At 31.3% G+C, this 23,636-nt stretch overlaps 1 protein-coding gene across 1 annotated transcript in view; it reads right to left on the reverse strand.

Annotated features, from left to right (window-relative positions):
- Positions 1-356: 356 nt before the first annotated feature.
- Positions 357-23,636, reverse strand: part of LOC145259751 (cullin-1-like) — a 119,825-nt gene continuing 96,545 nt past the window's right edge. Inside the window, exons 16-21 of the mRNA XM_080117464.1 lie at positions 22,445-22,576; positions 19,097-19,189; positions 18,024-18,142; positions 12,141-12,246; positions 4,893-5,006; positions 357-1,516 (exon numbers count right to left, since the gene is read on the reverse strand). Coding sequence (XP_079973590.1) covers positions 1,436-1,516; positions 4,893-5,006; positions 12,141-12,246; positions 18,024-18,142; positions 19,097-19,189; positions 22,445-22,576 — 645 coding nt within the window. The 3' untranslated portion in view covers positions 357-1,435. The remainder of the gene's footprint in view (positions 1,517-4,892; positions 5,007-12,140; positions 12,247-18,023; positions 18,143-19,096; positions 19,190-22,444; positions 22,577-23,636) is intronic.

The following is a 23,636-nucleotide window of genomic DNA, read 5'->3' on the forward strand; positions in this document are numbered from 1 at the left end:
ACACCCCACCATCCCCGCTCAATTTACAAAATGATAAACTTAAAATGACAAATGCTGTTGGGTTTTATCTGCAGTTTTTGTTGTTTTTATATTAATAAATTAAAAAAAAAAAAAAAAAAAAGATGAGGGGTGCTGTTTATGTAGTTACGATATGGGAGGAGGTAAAACAAGATGTTTTTGTTGACAACCTCCACATACAAACACCCCCCCCCCCAATAAAAAAAAAAAAGAAAAGAAAAAGAAAATTGCCGGATAAAAATACATCACAGAAGATGAATGGAATTTGAGGAGGAGAGATTCTCATTTGTTGGGGGATATTTTTATGCGGTTTTGGCAGGTTTTTTTTTTTTTGTTAGTTTGTTTTTTTTTGTTTTTTTTTTAGTTTAAAACGTTTTTCTTTCTCTCTCTCCAAGGGAATTTTGGAACATCTTTATAAAGTCCCAAAGAAAGTTTTCAAAGAAAAATTTAGAACATTTTTTTTTTTTTTTTTTTTTTTTCACTTGTAGACTTCTTATACAGCCAATTTAAACGAAAGAGCAAGCATTTCTGAAAGAAAACAAAAGAAACTGAATTTTGTTTGACACGCTTTGGTGTTAACTGATTGCAGAGAGAGACACAAAAAAAAAAAAAAAATGGGGGGGGGTCAGGGAGGAGTTGCTCTTTGCCATAAGGGGCTGCAGAAAAACCAATACAAATGATAGTTTATTAAAGTCCACTTAAAAATTGTTTTGACCCCCCCATATTTAAAAAAAACAAAAAAAAAAAAAAAACAATAACACTTAAATGGAAGGATTAGTCCAATAGAGGGAAAAAAGGGGTGGATGAGAAGAATTCTAACCTTAAACCCCTTAGTGCTTAATAATAGTTCGTTGCAGTCTTTTTTCTTTCTTTTATTTTTCAGTTTTCCCCCTACTTTCATTGTTTAAAAAATTCTTAAATTTCAAAAATAAAAAAAAAATAAAATAAAAATAAAAAATAACCCAAATGATTTAGAAATGGTCCTGCCAGATTCACCCTTTAAGGTAGATTACAAGGATGCAAGCATACACACACATGTGTGAGTGTGTGTGTGTGTGTGTGTACATATACACACACACACATAGAAATAGGGCAGACACATACGCATCGTTTGTTGTGTATGCATACGTCCATACACAGTAAGAGCTGTTTCAAAGGGAGGGCAACAACTTCTTCCGTGTCATCCAATGTAAACAGCAGGAAAAAATCTTTATCGTTTTTTCAGTCGTCATTTTTGTTGCTTTTCCGCCATGTTTTTTTTGTTGCTTTTATTTCTTTTTTCATCTTTCAATCCTTTATCCTTGTTGAGGAACAAGGGGTTAAAGATTGACGAACACGGGGAGGAAAAAAAAAAATACTTTGGCTCCTTTTTTTTGAAGAACAGATCTTCTTTGATGGCACCTCTGGCGGCACGGTTTTAAGCCAAGTAGCTGTAGACATCTTTCTGACCGTCAACTCTTTCCAAATATTCCTTTTCAATTAAAATGTCTATGCATTTCTGAAATAAAAGAAAAAAGTATGGGTTCATTCATAATGATAAAAAACAAAAGTTTTAAAATTCCAGATTTATAAGGGGTTTTGTGTACGAGAAGAATTTTAATTGTAGAATATATTAGTGATAAAACAACCAAGTCCACAAAATGGTGATAAAGTTAGTAATTAAATAGAATAAATCTTGTTTGTATGCATGTTTGTATGCATGTTTGTTTGCATGCATGTTTGCATGCATGTTTGCATGCATGTTTGTATGCATGTTTGTTTGTATGCATGTTTGTTTGTTTGCATGTTTGTTTGCATGCATGTTTGTTTGCATGCATGTTTGTTTGCATGCATGTATGTTTGCATGCATGTTTGTATGCATGTTTGTATGCATGTTTGTTTGCATGCATGTTTGTTTGCATGCATGTTTGTTTGTATGCATGTATGTTTGCATGCATGTATGTTTGTATGCATGTATGTTTGTATGCATGTTTGTTTGCATGTATGTGTGTGTGTTTGTTTGTTTGCATGTATGTGTGTGTGTGTTTGTTTGCATGTATGTGTGTGTTTGTTTGTTTGCATGTATGTGTGTGTGTTTGTTTGCATGTATGTGTGTGTGTTTGTTTGCATGTATGTGTGTGTGTTTGTTTGTTTGCATGTATGTGTGTGTGTTTGTTTGTTTGCATGTATGTGTGTGTGTTTGTTTGTTTGCATGTATGTGTGTGTGTTTGTTTGTTTGCATGTATGTGTGTGTGTTTGTTTGTTTGCATGTATGTGTGTGTGTTTGTTTGTTTGCATGTATGTGTGTGTGTTTGTTTGTTTGCATGTATGTGTGTGTGTTTGTTTGTTTGCATGTATGTGTGTGTGTTTGTTTGCATGTATGTGTGTGTGTTTGTTTGCATGTATGTGTGTGTGTTTGTTTGCATGTATGTGTGTGTTTGTTTGCATGTATGTGTGTGTGTTTGTTTGCATGTATGTGTGTGTGTTTGTTTGCATGTATGTGTGTGTGTTTGTTTGTTTGCATGTATGTGTGTGTTTGTTTGTTTGCATGTATGTGTGTGTGTTTGTTTGTTTGCATGTGTGTGTGTTTGCTGGTTGCATGTGTGTGTGTTTGCTGGTTGCATGTGTGTGTGTTTGTTTGTTTGCATGTGTGTGTGTTTGTTTGTTTGCATGTGTGTGTGTTTGTTTGTTTGCATGTGTGTGTGTTTGTTTGTTTGCATGTGTGTGTGTTTGTTTGTTTGCATGTGTGTGTGTTTGTTTGTTTGCATGTGTGTGTGTTTGTTTGTTTGCATGTGTGTGTGTTTGTTTGTTTGCATGTGTGTGTGTATGTTTGTTTGCATGTGTGTATGTTTGTTTGCATGTGTGTATGTTTGTTTGCATGTGTGTATGTTTGTTTGTTTGTATGTGTGTATGTTTGTTTGTATGTGTGTATGTTTGTTTGTATGTGTGTATGTTTGTTTGTATGTGTGTATGTTTGTTTGTATGTGTGTATGTTTGTATGTTTGTTTGCATGTGTGTATGTTTGTTTGCATGTGTGTATGTTTGTTTGCATGTGTGTATGTTTGTTTGCATGTGTGTATGTTTGTTTGCATGTTTGTTTGTATGTTTGCATGTTTGTTTGCATGTGTGTATGTTTGTTTGCATGTGTGTATGTTTGTTTGCATGTGTGTATGTTTGTTTGCATGTGTGTATGTATGTTTGCATGTATGTATGTTTGTTTGCATGTATGTATGTTTGTCTCACAAAAACTTTTGACAGATGACGGATTTTCATTAGATCGGTATCATTGTTAGTAACAAGCGGGGCTCCTAAGGACACACGCTTGTTACTAACAAGTCCAATATACAAGGTGCCTTCAATAAGCTTCCAGGCTTTTTTCGTATGGACACTTTTATTGATAGTACACACATGAAACTCTTGTCCCCTTCAAAGTAATCTCCTCCAATTGCAATGAACGTGTACGGTTCCAACAACTTCTGGAAAGCTCCATGGAGTCCTCGTGTGTGAACGTGTCAATGACTCGTCACAGCCTCTTTAGATAATCTCTAAAAAACTGACCTGCATGACAAAATCTGCGCCAGTTTATGATCAAAGAGTAATAACTATGCTTTTTTTTTTCCCCCTAAATTTTATATATTATTCATCCGAAGCAACGCCGATCAATCAAATACCAACTTTGTATTTTTTTTTTTTTTAATTATTTATTTAATAAAAAAAAAAAAAAAAAAAAGGTTTTTTTTTTTTTTTTAATTATTTTTTATTTATTTATTTATTTTTTTTTTTAATATATTATTCGTCCGAAGCAATGCCGGTTGTTTTTTTTTTGTTTTTTTGTTTTTTTCCTAAATTTTATGTATTATTCATCCGAAGCAACACCAATCAATTAAATACCAACTTTTTGTCTTGTTTTTGTTTTTTTTTGTTTTAGCTGCCAGACATACAAACACACACAGACATACAAACACACACAGACATACAAACACACACAGACATACAAACACACACAGACATACAAACACACACAGACATACAAACACACACAGACAACTACCCATTATATTATGGATGAGCCAGGCAGAAGAGGAAGAAACAAACAAATGGAAAAAAACTGTCATGATTTTACAAGAAACAAAATAAAAGAGGGTAAATCGTGATAAAATAATCTTTTTCATTACGAGTTACTGCAAAACATGTGATTTTTAAAGTTTATTCAATTTTACACAATAGACATCATTTTGAATAACGCTCATGTATATGCAATATTAGCGACAAAGTTTGCTAATTTTCTTATTGGTTTTGAAAAAGGACATTTTATTAACCATTTTTATTTTTTTTTTTTATTCAGTGATTGGGTTCTTGTCCTTGTTGAAAAACAAGAAAAGAAAAATCTGTATGATACCTGTGATAAAACAAAATATCATATTCCAAAAGTCATGTACATTTTTCCCATCTTGATATCAACAGATTTCTAGATCTTTTCAATTGAAGAGAATAATGAAATAAAAAAAATTTTTTAAAAAGACCTGTTGCAATATTTTTGGTATAATAAAAAGGGTATGATTCTTGAAAATTGAAAGGTTCTATTTATAGACAGGGGGTGATAAGAACTGACCAATGAAATGGACCTGCACTTTGCTAGCAACCAATCAGAAATTGGAAACCATACTAGGTATTATAGAATTCCACGCATACCTTTTGTTCTTCACACGAGAAGGAATTTTGCTCTTCATCTGCAAACTTTTACAATTCAACATTTCTACAGCTATCCAATAAGAAACTATTTTTCGTCTGTCTTAGCTTTTACAATTTAAATCTTGGCGGCTGCAATTTTGTTTGGAACAAGATTTCTCTTTTCTTCTGAAATGAAAATGGTTTACAACTCAAAAGCTACCAACCTTGATGACAGAAATTTTGGGCTTGAAACGTGAAGACAACTGCAAACAGACTTCGGACAAAAGATTTGTATGTTTCAATTCTTTCCTCATCTTCATGATTCGAACAATGGCTGCCTGCAATTAGAAATAGTTTTAAATATTTTAAGAGCAGAGAAAATATGGATGCCATTTAAAACAAGCATCACAAAAAAAAAAAAATCAAATAAAAAAAGATTTCTACACGGTACGAGTTTAATGCAAATACCTGAAAGTTCAGCTTTGTTTTGCCAAAGAAATGCATGGTAACAGAAACTATTCAGCTCTCCTTAATTATATAATTATTACAATAATTTATTTTTAATACCTACAGACAATAGTGTTTCAGGAATCATCAGTGCAGGGTGACCCGATTACCACCGGTCAGGAGATTTGAATCCGGCCACAAAGCCATCTCCAGAAAGGAGGAATATACATACATATATATATATATATATATATATATGCAGGCCGCCCCGCATTGCCAGATTGAAATACACTTAAATAGATTTTAATTTATGCAGATTTTGTATTTATTATTATAGATCCAATAATCTATTGATTATTATATTGTACCCAACATTTTTGATATTTGATGGGGGTATGCTCCCTCAATGTTGGGAGATTCTATTTATAAACGATGCTGATAAGAACTGACGAATCAAATTAATTCACGTTCTGCTATCAACCAATCAGAAACCAGAATTGTCCCATAAAAATTAAATCATTTAGCGGGTCAACACGAGAAAGATCTTTTGCTCTTTGACTGCAAAATCATAAAGTCCAGAACTTGTATAGAACAGCTGTTCACTGAGAATTCTTCATCTCCAGGACTTGTATAGAATAACTAACCATCGGAAACTGTCCTGAAACTAAACATGGCTTCCAAGTCAAGAATTATATTGAACCTAATATATAGTATTGATTTCAAGGGTTACAAAAAAAAAAAAAAAAAAAAATGACTTAGGTGCCATCAGCTAGAATCGAAACCAAAACATTTTATAGCATTATTTGTTGCCAGTCCCAACTATTAGAAAAGCTTAAAAAATAAACGTATAAATGTATATTTGTGCACGTGTAAAGAAGCACTTGACTCACGTCTGCCAAGTTTTAATTTTTTTCAATTCTGACCACTTAGAAGCTGTTTTCATAGGCTAAAAGCTAAAATCAAATTTGTTCCATAGGTCAAAATCCTCTATATATCAAATTTCAAGTCTGTAGGCCAAAAATTGATAGTATAGTTTGGTAGAGACTGTTCTTCAGATGGACAGACAATGTCACACACACACACAATTTGTTTTTACATAAGCAGTAATATGTTGCTACACATTCATGAGCATGTTCCGATCAACTAGTTACCAGTAAATAGAGATCTCTTCAGGCGATACAGCTTATACGAAAGCAAAGTAAATATCAGGTCTTCCTCGTCCCAGGGAGTTAATATCAGGCAATTAAAACATCAAAATATGGTTGTATGTAAATAAGACCTAATAGGGGTGTGAATAGGAGTGTGTTTAAATATAAGAATGAATGAGAAAGGATGGAGGGTTAAAGATCATGATAAAGGTAATAGAAGACTAGAAAGAATAGTATCTGTATGTGTGTGTGATGGCCATCTTATATCTTAAACATACTCGTGTGTATAAACTGTCGATCACTTTATTGCAGATTAGTAAAATAATATTTCACTAAATATATGTCACAAAAAATTAAAATTGTATAACAAAGGACTGCTTTAAGGTTAGTTATTTATCAAAATTTTATTCAAATTCATGCGATATTCACAAAGTTATGTCATTTTATTTATTATCAAGGAATGTATACTGTTCATCGGTTTATTGCACGTCTCTTACAATGCAAAAAAAAAAAAAGAAACGGTTGATTAAAGGATATTTAAAAGCAAAGGATTGTTGCTGGACTCGCAGAAGGATTGTCCCTCAAAGATTTAGCCACAGAGCTGGAAAGGGATCCAAGAACCTTGGTTTCATTTGTGAACAACTCGGACACCAAATCCAGAAAGGATAAGGGCACCAGGAGAAACCTTTCAGATTGTGATATTCGGAAAATTCATAGGGAAGTCAACCGAAACCCAAACAGCACCAGTTTTGCAAGAGCTGGAATCGTTCAAAGATCCAGGCAGGCCCAATACAATGTGCTGAATGAGATGGCAAGGAACATCAAACTTCTTCTAATGCCTCCATTGAGCAAACACAATATAGCGAAAAACGAGTGGCTTAAGCATAGAATTACATGAAAATGGATTTGCAACGTGTCCGATTTACTGATGAGGCTCGTGCTACTCTTGACAGTCCAGATGGAGGAGCCAAATTTTAGAACCTGAACAAAACTCCAAACCATTACAGGGTTCATTGCCAACAAGGAAGTGGAGACATGTTTTGGATGGGAATCATTGGGGATAAGTTGGTTGGACTATTCCGAGTGCCAGCGGGTGTAGTATGTATTAGAGCGACCATCACATATGAATACTTTTCTTTCTAGTCTTCCATTGCCTCTATCTCGACTTTACCCCCCCCCTTTCCATTCATTCTTATAACTCAACACAGACTCACATCTGCACTCCTATTGGGTCTAACTTACAACTAAATCTTATTTTTCGTAACATTTGACGGAACTTCCTGATATTTTCATTGCAAACTTTGTTTTTGCTGTATTGCCTGAAGAAGTTTCTAGTTACTGGTAAATAGCTGACAGAAACATCCCCATGACTGAAGTAACATATTTCTGCTTATGTAAAAACAAATAAAGAGTATACCCTACTCTACTTTGGTATTGAGCACTCTTGTATTAACCTCGTTAAACTTCATTGGTTAGTTAACTCTAGAAAATAATAACCTCAGATTATATATTTTTTATGGTGTAATGGAAACATAAGGTATTTACAGCTTCTCCTTCAATTTTCGGAATTTAATCATGTCAAAACCTACTTTATTTCCTTTTAATGGATTGGTTGTTGCTATTTTTTCTGATGAGTTAAGGGCAAAATAGATTCGCTGATTGATATAATAAATTAAGTGATTGATTTTTGCGCTACGAAACAGATACTGTCAAGAATTGTTAATGTCAACTGAATTAAAGGAATAAATTGTAAGATGGTCAACATTATGAACTTTGGAATATGGACTTTTGTTATTTATTCACTATATTGCTCTGTAATTACATTGAGCTTCTTAAATAAGGATTGGTATATATTATAAGGAAATGAAGTATATTTCCACAGGAATTATGTTTTTTATTTATTATATATTTTTTTATATTTTGATTTTTAGTTTCAATTGTTTTCTGGCTTTTCTATAACTTTGCAGCATTATTACTTTTTTAATGTTAAATTTCAGCGTGGTAAATATGACTTATAATTAAGAAAATATAACCTAATAATCCATGCATAAGGCTTTTTCTGGTCTTATTGATTAAAATAGATACATTCTCATATATACACATGTGCGCGCACGTATGCATGTGTATGTGTATGCTCAGCTACGGTACTAACACGTGTGTGTGTGTGTGTGTGTCTGGATATAAGCTCTATGTTTGCCTTTATCCACCCACCCCCTTGAGTCGCCGCCTTCCTTCTTAATATTTCCTTTACTACAAACCGAATTCGTGTTTAGACACTCTTCCTCCTAACCCGTTCATAGATGCTTTCAATGTGTTCACCCCTCCCCCTCCCATCTCTTATGACAATGTGATCACACTAACTTTTTTCTTCTTCCGTTTTTCTGTTCTTTCTTTTTATTTTTTTTTAAATTCTGCTATGTCTTAACGTCTTTTTCCCCACCTTCCGCTTTCCATGTCTGGGTTTAAAAATGTCACTTAACCCCAACTGCTCCCTTTCAAATTTAAGGTTTTATTTTTATTAAAATATTTCTACAATTCTATTCGAGCACCAGACGCTTTCAGTGGTACATAAACTTTATTACATCACCTGATGAGAACTTTTGGTCCTTACCGACCAATTGTCTGAAACATTAGCATGTTCAGTGTAGCGACTATATAATATTTGTCTATATAAATAAAAATAATATATTTTGCTCTTTTTAGTGAGCACTCTTAACAACCTCGTTTTAATTCACGAGTTTTCCCTATTGAATACTCCTAAGTTGATATATATATATATATATGTGATCGATAAATAGAATTATGAACTGCAGTCACATTTTAGAAAACAAAAAACATGGAGTACATGAGGAAATTTGGACATATTACAGTCACGCTGAAAGAGAAAACAAAATTACAAAATAAAAAAGACATGATTAAAAGTTCCTTGAAAGATAGTGAAGAAAAAAAAAAAAAAAAAAGGTTTTCCAAATTAATTATTTGATATTAAATCTTTTTTAATTTTTATTTTTATACATTTTTAATTTTTATACATTTTTTTCATTTTTATACACTTAAAATTCCAATACACAAAGAAATTAACACCAGCAAAATAAATATACTTGCATTTGATGCTATTTATACCCCGGTTGAGATTTGAGATTTTTGGAGCAAGATGATCTGTATTTTTATTAAATACTAGCCTGGGTACCCGGCGTTGCTCGGGTGTTTGGAGGTGTGTGTTAAGTAAAAAAAAAAAAAAAAAAAAAAAAAAGTGGTAGTAGGCAGGCAGGAAGCCCGGCTGGCTCGAACCCGTACCTCGAAGGAGGAAAAGAATGCGAAAAAAAAAAAAAAAACGTGACACGTTTGCTGTTGCGCCCATCACCAAACCGGAAGTGACATATGTTTAAATTAAGGCTAGTCAATCGAAAAGAGGATGACTTTCAAAAATATCGGCAAAAAAAGGGACCCCTCCCTGTAGAAAAGTGGCCAGTTGAGGATGAAGGAGTTAATGTTTTTAGCCAATTTTTTTCGATATTTGCCATCCGAAGGGTCGAGCTTCAAAACAATACAAATCTCATGAAAATCCGTCACCTCTATCTTTTAGGCAGACATACATACATTCAAACAGACAGGTGAGATTTATATTATAGACTAGTGGGGGTGCCCGGCGTTGCCTGGGTGTTTGTCAGTGTGCGTGTAGAAAAAAAAAAAAAAAAGTTTTGGTAGATATGTAGGCTCGAACTCGAATCCGAATCCGAATCCTTGAGATGAAGGCGGAAAAGAAAGTGATAGCCTGATAACTTACCAAGTGAGAATGGTTGAAATTAAACGATTAGAAAGTTAAGTGATTGAGTTCAGACACGTGCGTAAATTTAATGAGGTCAAACATTACACCACAGGGGAATGAAATCCCGCACTTAATTTTGGTTGCAAGCCAGTTTTTTTTGTTTTGTTTCCTCAAGATATGTAGGGAAAACCAGCTCCCCATACAAAGGGGAGTGTCTAAATGAATAGCAATCATCTGATATGAGGGGGTTTCCCCGCATTGATCAAAGCTGATTTGCTTTCTGGACGTCCCTGGCGGGAAAGCCAAGGAACTGACTTTGTTTCAATTTCACTTTATACTAAAAAGCCAAATAAACACGCGGGGCCACAGGATAGCGTGAATTTTATGAAGTAAAAATCGCTCAAATACAAGACAGACACAACCTCCTTTTGTAAATCTAGTGAATATATAAAAAGTTATAAGAAACAGTACCCCTTCCCGAGCTCCAAGCCTTTGCCGGAAATACCAAAAAGCACACATGCACACATTTTTGCTTCTATATAATAGACTAGTGGGGGTACCTGGTGTTGCCCGGGTGTTTGTAGATGTGTGTAGGGGAGGAAAGGTAATAACCCTGTTAAAAAAAAAACAAAAAAAACATGCAATCTTAAGATGATGTTGTGCATGTAGAAGTGGGGGGGGGGGGGAAGAAAAATCCCCGGTGTTTAGAGGTGTAAAAGAAAAAAAAAAAAAAAAGAAGTTTTGGTCGGAAGGTGGGCTTGAATCCGAAGCCTCAAAGCCAAGGCGGAAAAAAAAAAAGCTTGACGCGTTACGCATACGCCAAAGAGACAAAGAACTAAGTAGTGACAAAATGAAATGTTTAAAAAACCAGCACGTTAAACTAACATGAACGTTTTCTGGGTCAAACATGACATCATGGTCGCAGTAGTCGTGGAAAAGGCAAAACGATTTTTTGCTACACCCTCCCTGTACAAAACTGATGATTTTAGGGTGAAGGAATTAATGTTTTTGGCCAATTTTTCGATATTTGCCAGGCGAAGGTTCGAGTTTTAAAAGGATTAAACGAAACGTCACGTACACTTATTTCTACTTTTATGCTCCAAAAGCAAAACCGTTTTTATAATCCATTTTGATATTTTGCTAGAGCAACGGCAGATTTAGTTTTTTGTATTGACTATTTTATTTCTATGCTCTGGTTGATTAATCATTTTCATGATGGTGAGCGTAATTTTATTTGATCTCTTTTTTTTTTACATGGGGTCACCACCTATCAAGGCCCGGAGGTCACTCAAGGATAAGGGATAATATTGTATCAATCGTTAGTTATGGAAATTTGGTAAACTGGGTTACTTAAAGGGACGGTTCATTAAACAAGCAAGAAATAAAAATGAAGAGTATTCCGCTCGACCTAATCATAGAAATGTGAAAAAAGATTGAACAGATTTTGGAGGTGGAGCAGAATCTAATTAGGAAAAAGGTTTTAATTAAGGATCTAATGTGGAGTGGTTACTATACAACACAATGGAGTGTGTAAATATCTCCACTGGATAATCTGTAAAAAGTTGAAGATTGAGTGCAGCAGCAAGTCCTGGAAACAGGTTTACCAAAAAGAACAGTTGGAAATAAGTCATACACCATCCATTATGGCTATGCTACGTATCTCGTAAACGGAGCCATAAAACCTAATAGTGATATTAGTACAGAAAGTAGAAAGAAGCAAATTTAGAAGTTAGTGTCCTTAATGATGTTGGTTTAAACAGAGCTGAGAGGAAAAAGATGATGAAGTACCAAGGTCTTATTTACAACATGAAAAGAAATTGCAATCTTAGGAAGATCTCCAACATTCCAGTAATTATTGGAGCAACTGGACTTCTGAAAAAGAATTTTAAAAATTACCTGGTAAATATACCCGGTAAACCAAGTGCAAGAGAGATTCAAACAATTGTACTTGAAGGGACAATCAGGATCCTAAAAAGATCTCTTGGTTGGAATACACAAGTTAATAGGTGAATGTCTAGCATCGGGTAGGATGCCCCATCTCCAGCTTGAACAAACTGATGCGAAAAGATTCAATAATTTGCAATACATTTGAGATAAGATGATCATACCTGAATAAGCAGTTTTCTATCTTCTTCAATATTTTTATGTGTTGTCTCATGTTCAATCTTCTCTTCCGTCTTCATTGGAACATTAATATTTACACGTAATTTTTTACTGAAAATAAAAAATAAAAAATAAAGACATTTTCGATATCTACCATTTCTAGCAAAGGGTTATCATTGTCAAAACAACAATCTATATGGCATGTGAACGCAGTATGGCGAAGGACTTAAAGTGGCATTCACCCAGGATGTGTGGAGTCGGCTTCTCTCATAGAACACACAGCGTCCCGGACGAACAGAGACCAAACACTAGGGTCAGCATCGGCTAAGACAGTGATGGGTAACCAGTCTTGGCACCAACGAGAAACATCAGATTTGTGTATTGAAGACAAAAACGGTGCCAGCGGACCTACAGATGATTTATGGAAGTGAAATCTAACAAGTGATCGTTGAGGACATGCATTGCATGGAGAGAAATGATATGAGAATGAGATGATGTGCAATGAGTAGAGCTAGGACAACAGCATATTCTTTTCATTGTTTAAACTTTTGAGGGAGTATCTGTTGATATCTTATATGCTTTTATATAGAGTGATGTGCTTCTCGGTTGATTAACTGTGTCGGATATATACTAGAGTCTAAACAATGATAAGAATATTCTGTTGTCGTAGACCTAGTAATGAGATTCTTAAAGAGAAGACTAGCTCTGATGACTTTATAGGAAGATTAAATTTGTGCAGAACAGGAAACTTTGATGGTATGGTCACATTGAAAGAATTGATGAGAGTTTTTGGGTTTGTAGATGTAGAACAGTTAAGGTAGCAGGGTCAGCCCACAGGAGAAGACCAAGTAAAACATGGGAGGAAGAGATAAAGACGAACTGGAGTTAAGAGAAAGCAGTTAAGTCAACTTTGTAAAAGTCATCGAACACATGCTAGCATTTGAAACTAATGTTAAAACAAATATTATGATAATCTATATACATGAAATAACATTTTTTTTTTGTTTTTTGACCATTGAGAATAAAGACAAATTAAAAAAGTTATTTTATTTATTTATTTTCTTTTCTCAAGTCAAACCAAATTGAATCCGAAAGGATTTTTTCATTACATCAAAAAAGGGGCGTGTTAAAATGTTTTTGACCATAATGAGGGTATGACACTTATAATAATCAACCAATCAGAAGCCTCAAAAGTTATTATAAAAATGTTGAATTTTGGATTCAGTCAGTTCGCCGTCAGCCTCTGTCTCAAAATAACTCCAGATCAGGACTGCACTGATTCTTCGCCGCCATCTTTGTTACTAGGAATTACTTAACACTCGAAATCGTGACTGCATTGATTCTTTGCAGATTTGATTTACTGCCGCCATCTTTGTTCAACATAATGTCTCAACACTTAACACTACGTTTCACTTACGTTATTGCACTGCACACACACATATCTGATAGACACTTCCTTCAGTCGATGATAAAACTGCTAGTTAGTGATGGTAAAAAATATGCGTGATGCTTGTCAACAGGATCATGAACATCAGCGAGAGATTCAGTTGATTTTCAATGAAAAAAATTTATGTTTCGGAATTTTTGAGATGAGGATTATTCGTACTTTTTGAATTATTCCAATTACTGTTCTTATCTTGTATTATTTTCACGTTTCATTTGATTTTCGACGTTTTGTTCAGGTGTACCTTGTCAAGCTGTAGCAATTGTACAAAATTTCAAACGGAACCCTTTACTTGATCCACAGAGGTAGCATGTTCTTGTTCTGTCAGCACAGGCCTCCAAGCACAGGGTACATTTCATGATTATACGTGTGACAGTTTGTGGCAATTGTTTGATTAGAATCGATCCATTTCATGACCAGAACCAACAAAGGAAAATGTTTATGTTTGAACATTTTTCAATCAATAGATTTTCCAATTATATTTTTATCAGTTTGGAGAAAGAGCGGAAATCAGAGAGGAGGGAAGTATTTGTTAAAAACGTCTTAAATTCGTTTCATATATGGTTACAATCATTACAATTAATTCTCCAGCAAAAAGAAAAAAAAGTGATCGCTTTAATTGGGCAGCAGTTATCTCCTCTTGAAAACTGTTAGACACGAATAGCAGTAGGCAGCTGACCTAATGATAAACAGCTGAGATGATCTCTTAATGATCTGTTATTTACCTACAGCTGAGAAGACACATCAAAATGGACAGTCTCCTCTCAGAATTTCAATCAGGTTTATCAAGTACATTCATTATATCAGTAACTATCAAAAAAAAAAAAAAAAATTTTAAATAAAAATTCTCTATTATATAAAAGGAACTTTGTGAGTTTGTTCCCTATCAACTCAGAAACAGCTGGGCCAATTGTATTTTTGATAAGTATCGAAAATCTAAAAAATCCGATTAAAGAAGGAAGTCTGATTTTGATCAAAGTTAACACCTTTATACAACTTAACGCTACAAGTGCATTTAAGAAGTTTTATTACCGCACAAGCAGAAAGTCCTGGCCTATAAAATCAACTGTATACTCTTTTATAAGACGGGTATATTCAAAATAAATGCATTCTTAGAGCACAATTGAACCATGATACTTGACTTTTGCATTTTAAACTTCAAGTGAAGCCATTATTTACACAATTTTCTAAAATTTACAGTAGATTCTCTACAGTGCAATGTAGACTAAGTGCAGGGAGGCATGTGAAGTTCCTTCTCGGTAAAACTAAAGTAGGCAATCAATCGATTAAAAAGCGAGTGATTTCAATGACAATAAAAATATGGGAGGGTGGAACATTTTTAATCAATTAATGGAAATTCATAGAAATAACATAAATCTCGCAGGTTTGAATTATTGTGGAGTTATCTTCCTCTTTATTTTTCTTTAGATTGTTTTCAAAGTGGCTGACAATACAGCCACTCTTCGGTTACTCAAAAAATTTGATTTTCTTATTTAAAAATAAAACTACTTGATCAATTTACGTTTTTGGAATATGACATTTTCATTTTATCACAGATGCATACATACAGACAGCTTTTTTTCATCTTTGTTTCAGGATATAGGGAGAATTCTGGACAAGAATAGAGAACTGTCATAAAGGCACGACAGAAAGAGGAAGAAAAAAAACAGGAAAGAACGATAAAGTGAGAGGATGAAAACGAAAAATAAAATTCAGTCAAATAACAATTTCAAAAATAAAATTCAGTCAAATAACAATTTTAAAATTAAAATTCAGTCAAATAACAATTTTAAAATTAAAATTCAGTCAAATAACAATTTTAAAATTAAAATTCAGTCAAATAACAATTTTAAAATTAAAATTCAGTCAAATAACAATTTTAAAATTAAACTTCAGTCAAATAACAATTTTAAAATTAAACTTCAGTCAAATAACAATTTTAAAATTAAAATTCAGTCAAATAACAATTTTAAAATTAAAATTCAGTCAAATAACAATTTTAAAATTAAAATTCAGTCAAATAACAATTTTAAAATTAAACTTCAGTCAAATAACAATTTTAAAAATAAACTTCAGTCAAATAATTTCAAAAATAAACTTCAGTCAAATAATTTCAAAAATAAACTTCAGTCAAATAATTTCAAAAATAAACTTCAGTCAAATAATTTCAAAAATAAACTTCAGTCAAATAACAATTTTAAAAATAAAATTCAGTCAAATAACAATTTCAAAAATAAAATTCAGTCAAATAACAATTTCAAAAATAAACTTCAGTCAAATAATTTCAAAAATAAAATTCAGTCAAATAATTTCAAAAATAAACTTCAGTCAAATAATTTCAAAAATAAACTTCAGTCAAATAATTTCAAAAATAAACTTCAGTCAAATAATTTTAAAAATAAAATTCAGTCAAATAACAATTTTAAAAATAAAATTCAGTCAAATAACAATTTCAAAAATAAACTTCAGTCAAATAATTTCAAAAATAAAATTCAGTCAAATAATTTCAAAAATAAACTTCAGTCAAATAATTTCAAAAATAAACTTCAGTCAAATAATTTCAAAAATAAAATTCAGTCAAATAACAATTTTAAAAATAAAATTCAGTCAAATAACAATTTTAAAAATAAAATTCAGTCAAATAACAATTTCAAAAATAAACTTCAGTCAAATAATTTCAAAAATAAACTTCAGTCAAATAACAATTTTAAAAATAAAATTCAGTCAAATAACAATTTCAAAAATAAAATTCAGTCAAATAACAATTTCAAAAATAAACTTCAGTCAAATAATTTCAAAAATAAAATTCAGTCAAATAATTTTAAAAATAAAATTCAGTCAAATAACAATTTCAAAAATAAACTTCAGTCAAATAATTTCAAAAATAAAATTCAGTCAAATAATTTCAAAAATAAACTTCAGTCAAATAATTTCAAAAATAAACTTCAGTCAAATAATTTCAAAAATAAAATTCAGTCAAATAACAATTTTAAAAATAAAATTCAGTCAAATAACAATTTCAAAAATAAAATTCAGTCAAATAATTTCAAAAATAAACTTCAGTCAAATAACAATTTCAAAAATAAAATTCAGTCAAATAACAATTTTAAAAATAAAATTCAGTCAAATAACAATTTCAAAAATAAACTTCAGTCAAATAATTTCAAAAATAAAATTCAGTCAAATAACAATTTTAAAAATAAAATTCAGTCAAATAACAATTTTAAAAATAAAATTCAGTCAAATAACAATTTTAAAAATAAAATTCAGTCAAATAACAATTTCAAAAATAAACTTCAGTCAAATAATTTCAAAAATAAACTTCAGTCAAATAATTTCAAAAATAAACTTCAGTCAAATAATTTCAAAAATAAACTTCAGTCAAATAATTTCAAAAATAAACTTCAGTCAAATAATTTCAAAAATAAACTTCAGTCAAATAACAATTTTAAAAATAAAATTCAGTCAAATAACAATTTTAAAAATAAAATTCGGTCAAATAACAATTTCAAAAATAAAATTCAGTCAATAACAATTTCAAAAATAAAATTCAGTCAAATAACAATTTTAAAAATAAAATTCAGTCAAATAATTTTTAAAATAAATTCCTCCGTATATATAAATATACAAAAATCTTTGATGTACATACCCATGATTGAATGAAAATATTATATTCCAAAAATCACGTAAATTCATCAAGTAGTTTTTTTTTTTTAATATAGAAAATCATTTTTGAACGATTTTAAGAGATTTGAAATCATGAGCATTAATTATAAGATTGACCTTGCAAGTTTGAATTATTGTGGAGTTATCTGCCTTGATTTTTCAAAATGGTAACGCAAGTACTTTTTTGCCTGTTCATAAAATTTGTTTTTAATTAAAAGTAAAACTACTTAATTTATGTCATTTTTGTTCATCATAAATAGGTACATCATACAAATTATATATGTATATATATGTGTGTGTGTGTGTGTGTGTGTGTGTGTATTCAAGCACATCTGATTGAACACGACCAAGTTCTTTTATCGGATTTTGTTAAAAAATTTTCAATTTGCTGCGTGTTTTTTATTTTGGCTGGCATGTTGTATATTATGGTGCTCAGTAGTTGTTGTTCGACCATATTGTTCTGAAACGCTTTCAATCGATACATCCGATCGTCGTCAAAAGCGATTTTTATTGTTGTCATTTTCTTTGAGGCTTGGTGTATTTACTGTTCTATTTTTTTTTTTTTTATTGGTTATAAAAGATGGGTGCCGGAGGAGTACGGGCGAATTATTTATTTTTAATTTTCTTATTTTATGTTTTATTTATTTTTTTATTGTTAGTTGTTGAATATGGTTCATTGGCTGCTTAGACAATTCTGGACACAAACCGATTCTAAAAAATAAAATCTGTTAAAAGCAAAGAACACGCAACATAAGAATGTGTTGAATAAAGTACTTACTTTTTATAATCACTGAAAAAGGCGAGCTGTGAGGTGAGTTGCAAATCATTATCATCATCAGCATCCGTCATTAGCAGTTTGGTCTTCAGCAGAATTTTCAAAACCTGGACGAGAGTGTCCTATAAACAGAATGGTTGCACATTCAATTTTAATACACTTTTCATTACAACATTTTCATTCAATAATAAAGTTGAACTTTAAAACATTTTTTTCGTCTTTTTCTTAATTATAATTTGAAAGCGGTGAAGCATTGAATTGTTGATTTAACTTTTGTAATCAGGCAAGAATGTAAATATTTCAAAGATTTAAGCATTTTAATAAAAAATTTAAATATAAAACATGTTAACAGTTGCTGTGCTAAAGAAAAAAAAAAAAAAGGCCTTTTCTGTAAACAAAATATATTTAAAAAAGAAAAAACTTAAACTCGATAATATTCGGCTTAACAGATTCACATGCATTGTTCAGCTTTTAGAAATTAATTTCCGGACTAACCAACCTCTGACCAGGTTTATATTTATCCTTATCACTTTCATGTTTTGCTTGATAAAAACCAATACAAAGGATTAATAATCTATAAAATAGCATATAAAAAATTAATTAAAAATTGAATAAAAATTTAAAAATTAATAAAAAAAAATAAAAAAATTAATAAAAAAATTTTAAAAATTAATAAAAAAATTAATAATGTATATCTTTGTTGCAAGAGAGTCAAGGTTTGCAGTGTGAAAATAAGAATTGATGAGAGAAAATCTTGCTTTCTGTTGCAAATATCAGATGGGTGACCAATTTGAGAATTCCAGGCACTGTGTATAGGAGGACGTTGGCATCTCCCTGCAAGAGTTTTAAAAACCTAACGTCATCATCATCTCCCCTAATGAGGATATACATGCAACTAGGGACCGCTTGTGAATTTCATATTCCCATGAAACTTCCTCCTTTGGAGGTTATTCTTCTGCTTACACAGATGGCATCCCCCATCTTACTAGAGCTAGGTCATCTTGCCAATGGATATTCAACACTATTAAACAAAATTAAGAACACATGATTTTATAAGAAATAATTGAAATACTCACAAATTTAATTTGCGTGCTTTCACAGAGCTGCTGAACTGTCAAAACATTGGCGGAATTGTACTGGAGTAAACAAGCCATTTGGAAAGTTGACGCCTTAAAAGAAACAAAAACAATGTAAAACATTTTTTTGAGGAGGATGCTATAGTTTGCTTGAAACATTGTAGATAGTGTGAAAGGAATTGTGTTTGAAGGTTATGACAATGCAGTTTGGGATAAAACATTAGACAAGGTAAGCAGAATAACAAGATTGAAAGTTTTCAATATTCATTTACCAACATGTGTCAAACAGGATGATATTAGTGGTGTTATATTCTTTGAATTTTTTAGGAAAAATCTTATCTTGAGAAAAAAGAAAAAACATGTACAACGTAGATGTTTGTGTCAGCAGCCGAAGTTATAGGATTGTCACTTTTTCTTTTCTGTACAGTCTATCATCACCTTCAAACACAACTCGTTAAATAGTCATAGTTTTATAGAAAGTGGATTCAATTAATGTCAATAACTAAACCAAGGATTTGTTGGAAAAGTGTCGTAGTGCTTCACGATCCACTTATCAGGATTCCAAACAAGATTTTTGACAATGGCAACGTTCTGTCTAATGAGACAATGGTATTCTGCATCTAGTCTGGCGCACTGCAGCATCTTCTGTGGCTATACAGTTCAAAGCTGGAACTGGCTCTCCGGATTGATAAGGAGACCTGGGTTTGTCCAGTTACTAGGATTCTCCTCTTGGCATTGCAAATTCCGATGGAAAGGCAAGGCAATACGATCAGAGCCAGAGCAGCTGCAGGAGCTGCCAGAAAGATGTTGCGATGCTTCATCGTCCGCTTTTTTTTTTTTTTGTTGAGATTTACTCCCTTAGGTTTTGCCTTTCCCAAGTCATCCAGAAGGCAGTGGAGCTATTTGCCCATAGTTGGTGAAAATTTGAAAAATATTTCCAATTTTAATGAAAATAATGGAGATTGTCATTGTAGTTTTGGTTTTATCAAAATGAAAATGAGATCCTTAGTGATTCGTCTTAAAGACTCGAGCGGAAGAAATGTGAAACATCAAAATTATTGAAAGATCATAAAGAAAAATCCGTACAATGCCCAAGTTGGGGTATTTTTGCCAGGAGCCGGAAGTTATAGGATGTTGTTTGTATTAGGCTCACAGATAATTATTAAAAAAGTTACCATCGATGTGTTAGTCGATGCTTGATATTATTAAACTATATTTTATCAATAATAATTATATTATGTTAATTCTAATTTATTTGATTATTATAGTCATGTTATAATTCATTATTTAGTCATGTTATAATTTATTATTTAGTCATGTTATAATTTATTATTTAGTCATGTTATAATTTATTATTTAGTCATGTTATAATTTATTATTTAGTCATGTTATAATTTATTATTTAGTCATGTTATAATTTATTATTTAGTCATGTTATAATTTATTATTTAGTCATGTTATAATTTATTATTTAGTCATGTTATAATTTATTATTTAGTCATGTTATAATTTATTATTTAGTCATGTTATAATTTATTATTTAGTCATGTTATAATTTATTATTTAGTCATGTTATAATTTATTATTTAGTCATGTTATAATTTATTATTTAGTCATGTTATAATTTATTATTTAGTCATGTTATAATTCATTATTTAGTCATGTTATAATTTATTTAGTCATGTTATAATTTATTATTTAGTCATGTTATAATTTATTATTTAGTCATGTTATAATTTATTTAGTCATGTTATAATTTATTATTTAGTCATGTTATAATTTATTATTTAGTCATGTTATAATTTATTATTTAGTCATGTTATAATTTATTATTTAGTCATGTTATAATTTATTATTTAGTCATGTTATAATTTATTTGATTATTATTTAGTCATGTGCATATGTATTTTTATGTTGTTTTTTTGTAAGTCAGATATAAGGGAAGTAACTCATGACAAATGAGGTGGGAGTCAGTTATTTCCCTTTAAAAAATATCAATTCTTTAAATTAGTTTTTCTTTTCTCTATTTTTTTTTTAATATTGATATTTAACTATTTTTTTTAAATTATTACTTAATTATCTCACATAAAATGGGCCCAGTAGTGCTGACATTTAAGCACACACAAACATCAGTAATATTTGTTTAATGCAGTTTGTTATTTATTAGTCATCTATATGTGTGTTCATTGTCATATTATATGAAAGGTGCAGGTTTACTCTATATATTTTGAGGCTGATTTTCTTATCACTAGTGATTCCTTAATTCTGAGATTGCCTAAATCAATTCAGTAGCTAGTATTTTTACTCGTAGGTCTTTTGTAGGGTCATGAGTCTATGATAGATGTTTTTAAAATGAAGACACCTTGGGTGTTTCATGTTCTTTTATGCATATATGCAGTGGCCTGTGCTAATGATGTAGAACTCATTAAATATCGCACATTGTACTTGGTATACTGCATTATGTGTGATTACATAAACCTGTGTTGTTGTTGTTGGGTGGTATTCTAGTTTTGGATAGGTGTTGCATCAGTATCGGTCTGGAATGTGTAAGTTGGATATCTACATATTCTCTGCAGACGACCAATATTATTCTATTGTTAATATGCAGTAATTTTAGGAAATTGGTGTTAGAAAACGTGTACTGTTGTTGGTTTCTAGATGTCCATTCTGCCCAAGTACTTTGTTGGAAGTGTCTAATGGTGATCATTTTGTTTATTCTAGTTTAGTATATTTTCTACAGATGCAGTTTATCAAATTTATAGCATATCTTATTTTGGCTTTAACAGAGAGTGATGATCTGTAGTTTATGAAAATATGTCTGCAAGCGCTTTTTTCTAGCAGCAAAATCTAACAGAGGGATCTAGATGTGTCGTGGTATTCAATAGTGAATTGTTCAGGTTTGTGTTTTTTAAGATAACAAAGATATTGAAGGATCCAATTGAATAACACAGTTGGGAATGAACTTATAGATATTAGACCATAATGTGACAGGCTGACTGACAAGTCTCTCCAACTTCTCATCTAGCTGAAGGGCCGATGTGGTAGAATAGCTCAGCCACCAGGATCCTATCATAAGGCATCACAGGTAATCAACAGTTTAAAGATGGCCCATTTCCAGTGGAATTTTATCGCCTCTACGTAAGATTCCATCAGCGAATTTGTGATGCTGCTGACAGTGTGAACAAGCATAAATATTGTATAATTTCCGTAAACTCTAAAATGTTATTTGTTGCAAATTTGATTTAAACGAAGTGTGAGAAAAACGGTTTTATTTTTGCACAGTTTTGAAAAGTAAATGTAACAATTTACACATAAAATCAACAAAAAAAAAAAAATTTGTTGAATTACCTGGAGAGTGTATTTGTTTTTGAAACAACTGGTAACCAACTCTCCTTTTGAAAGGTGGTAGAGCCAATTTAATTTGCGTCCGCTGTGCTGACTGCTGTAGAAGGTTGTGAAACGCTGAAAACTCCTTTCAAGCTGCAAATGCAAAAAAAGAAAACATTTAACACCGAAAAAGATTTACATTAAAAAAGAAATCACAAATCAGAATTAAATATCAATTTTCAGCTGAAATGCCATTTAAGTCTAACAAAATAAATTTTATATCTTATAAAAATTTATGCATCGTTGCAAATTTATTAAAGATGAGAACAGCAAAACAGTATAAAAACATTGAACTGGTTCTAAAAAAATGCTTTAAATATGAAAAAAATGTGATGCTTTAAATATGAAAAAAATGTGATGCTTTAAATATGAAAAAAATGTGATGCTTTAAATATGAAAAAAATGTGATGCTTTAAATATGAAAAAAATGTGATGCTTTAAATATGAAAAAAATGTGATGCTTTAAATATGAAAAAAATGTGATGCTTTAAATATGAAAAAAATGTGATGCTTTAAATATGAAAAAAATGTGATGCTTTAAATATGAAAAAAATGTGATGCTTTAAATATGAAAAAAATGTGATGCTTTAAATATGAAAAAAATGTGATGCTTTAAATATGAAAAAAATGTGATGCTTTAAATATGAAAAAAATGTGATGCTTTAAATATGAAAAAAATGTGATGCTTTAAATATGAAAAAAATGTGATGCTTTAAATATGAAAAAAATGTGATGCTTTAAATATGAAAAAAATGTGATGCTTTAAATATGAAAAAAATGTGATGCTTTAAATATGAAAAAAATGTGATGCTTTAAATATGAAAAAAATGTGATGCTTTAAATATGAAAAAAATGCTTAAAATATGAAAAAAAAGGGGGGGATGTTAAGATGAATGGAAATAGGAGAAAACACATTTCAGGCAATGGCAGAAAGGCGTCCAATCTGTAACGGAATGGAGTCAAAAATGGATGGTCACATTCAATACTGCCAAGACTAAGCTTGTTTCCTTCAATAATTACAAGAAACCTTCTCAACTACCAATAGTTATGGCTAAAGAAACTACCTGAAAGCTTTACGTTCATGGGGAACATGAGTTAGAACAGATCTATTGAGAGCATTGCTAGGGCTGCTGCGAGGAAGATGGGCTCTCTA

Source organism: Euprymna scolopes, chromosome 35 (genome assembly GCF_053919585.1).
Source record: "Euprymna scolopes isolate OS-2025 chromosome 35, ASM5391958v1, whole genome shotgun sequence".
NCBI lineage: Eukaryota > Metazoa > Mollusca > Cephalopoda > Sepiida > Sepiolidae > Euprymna > Euprymna scolopes.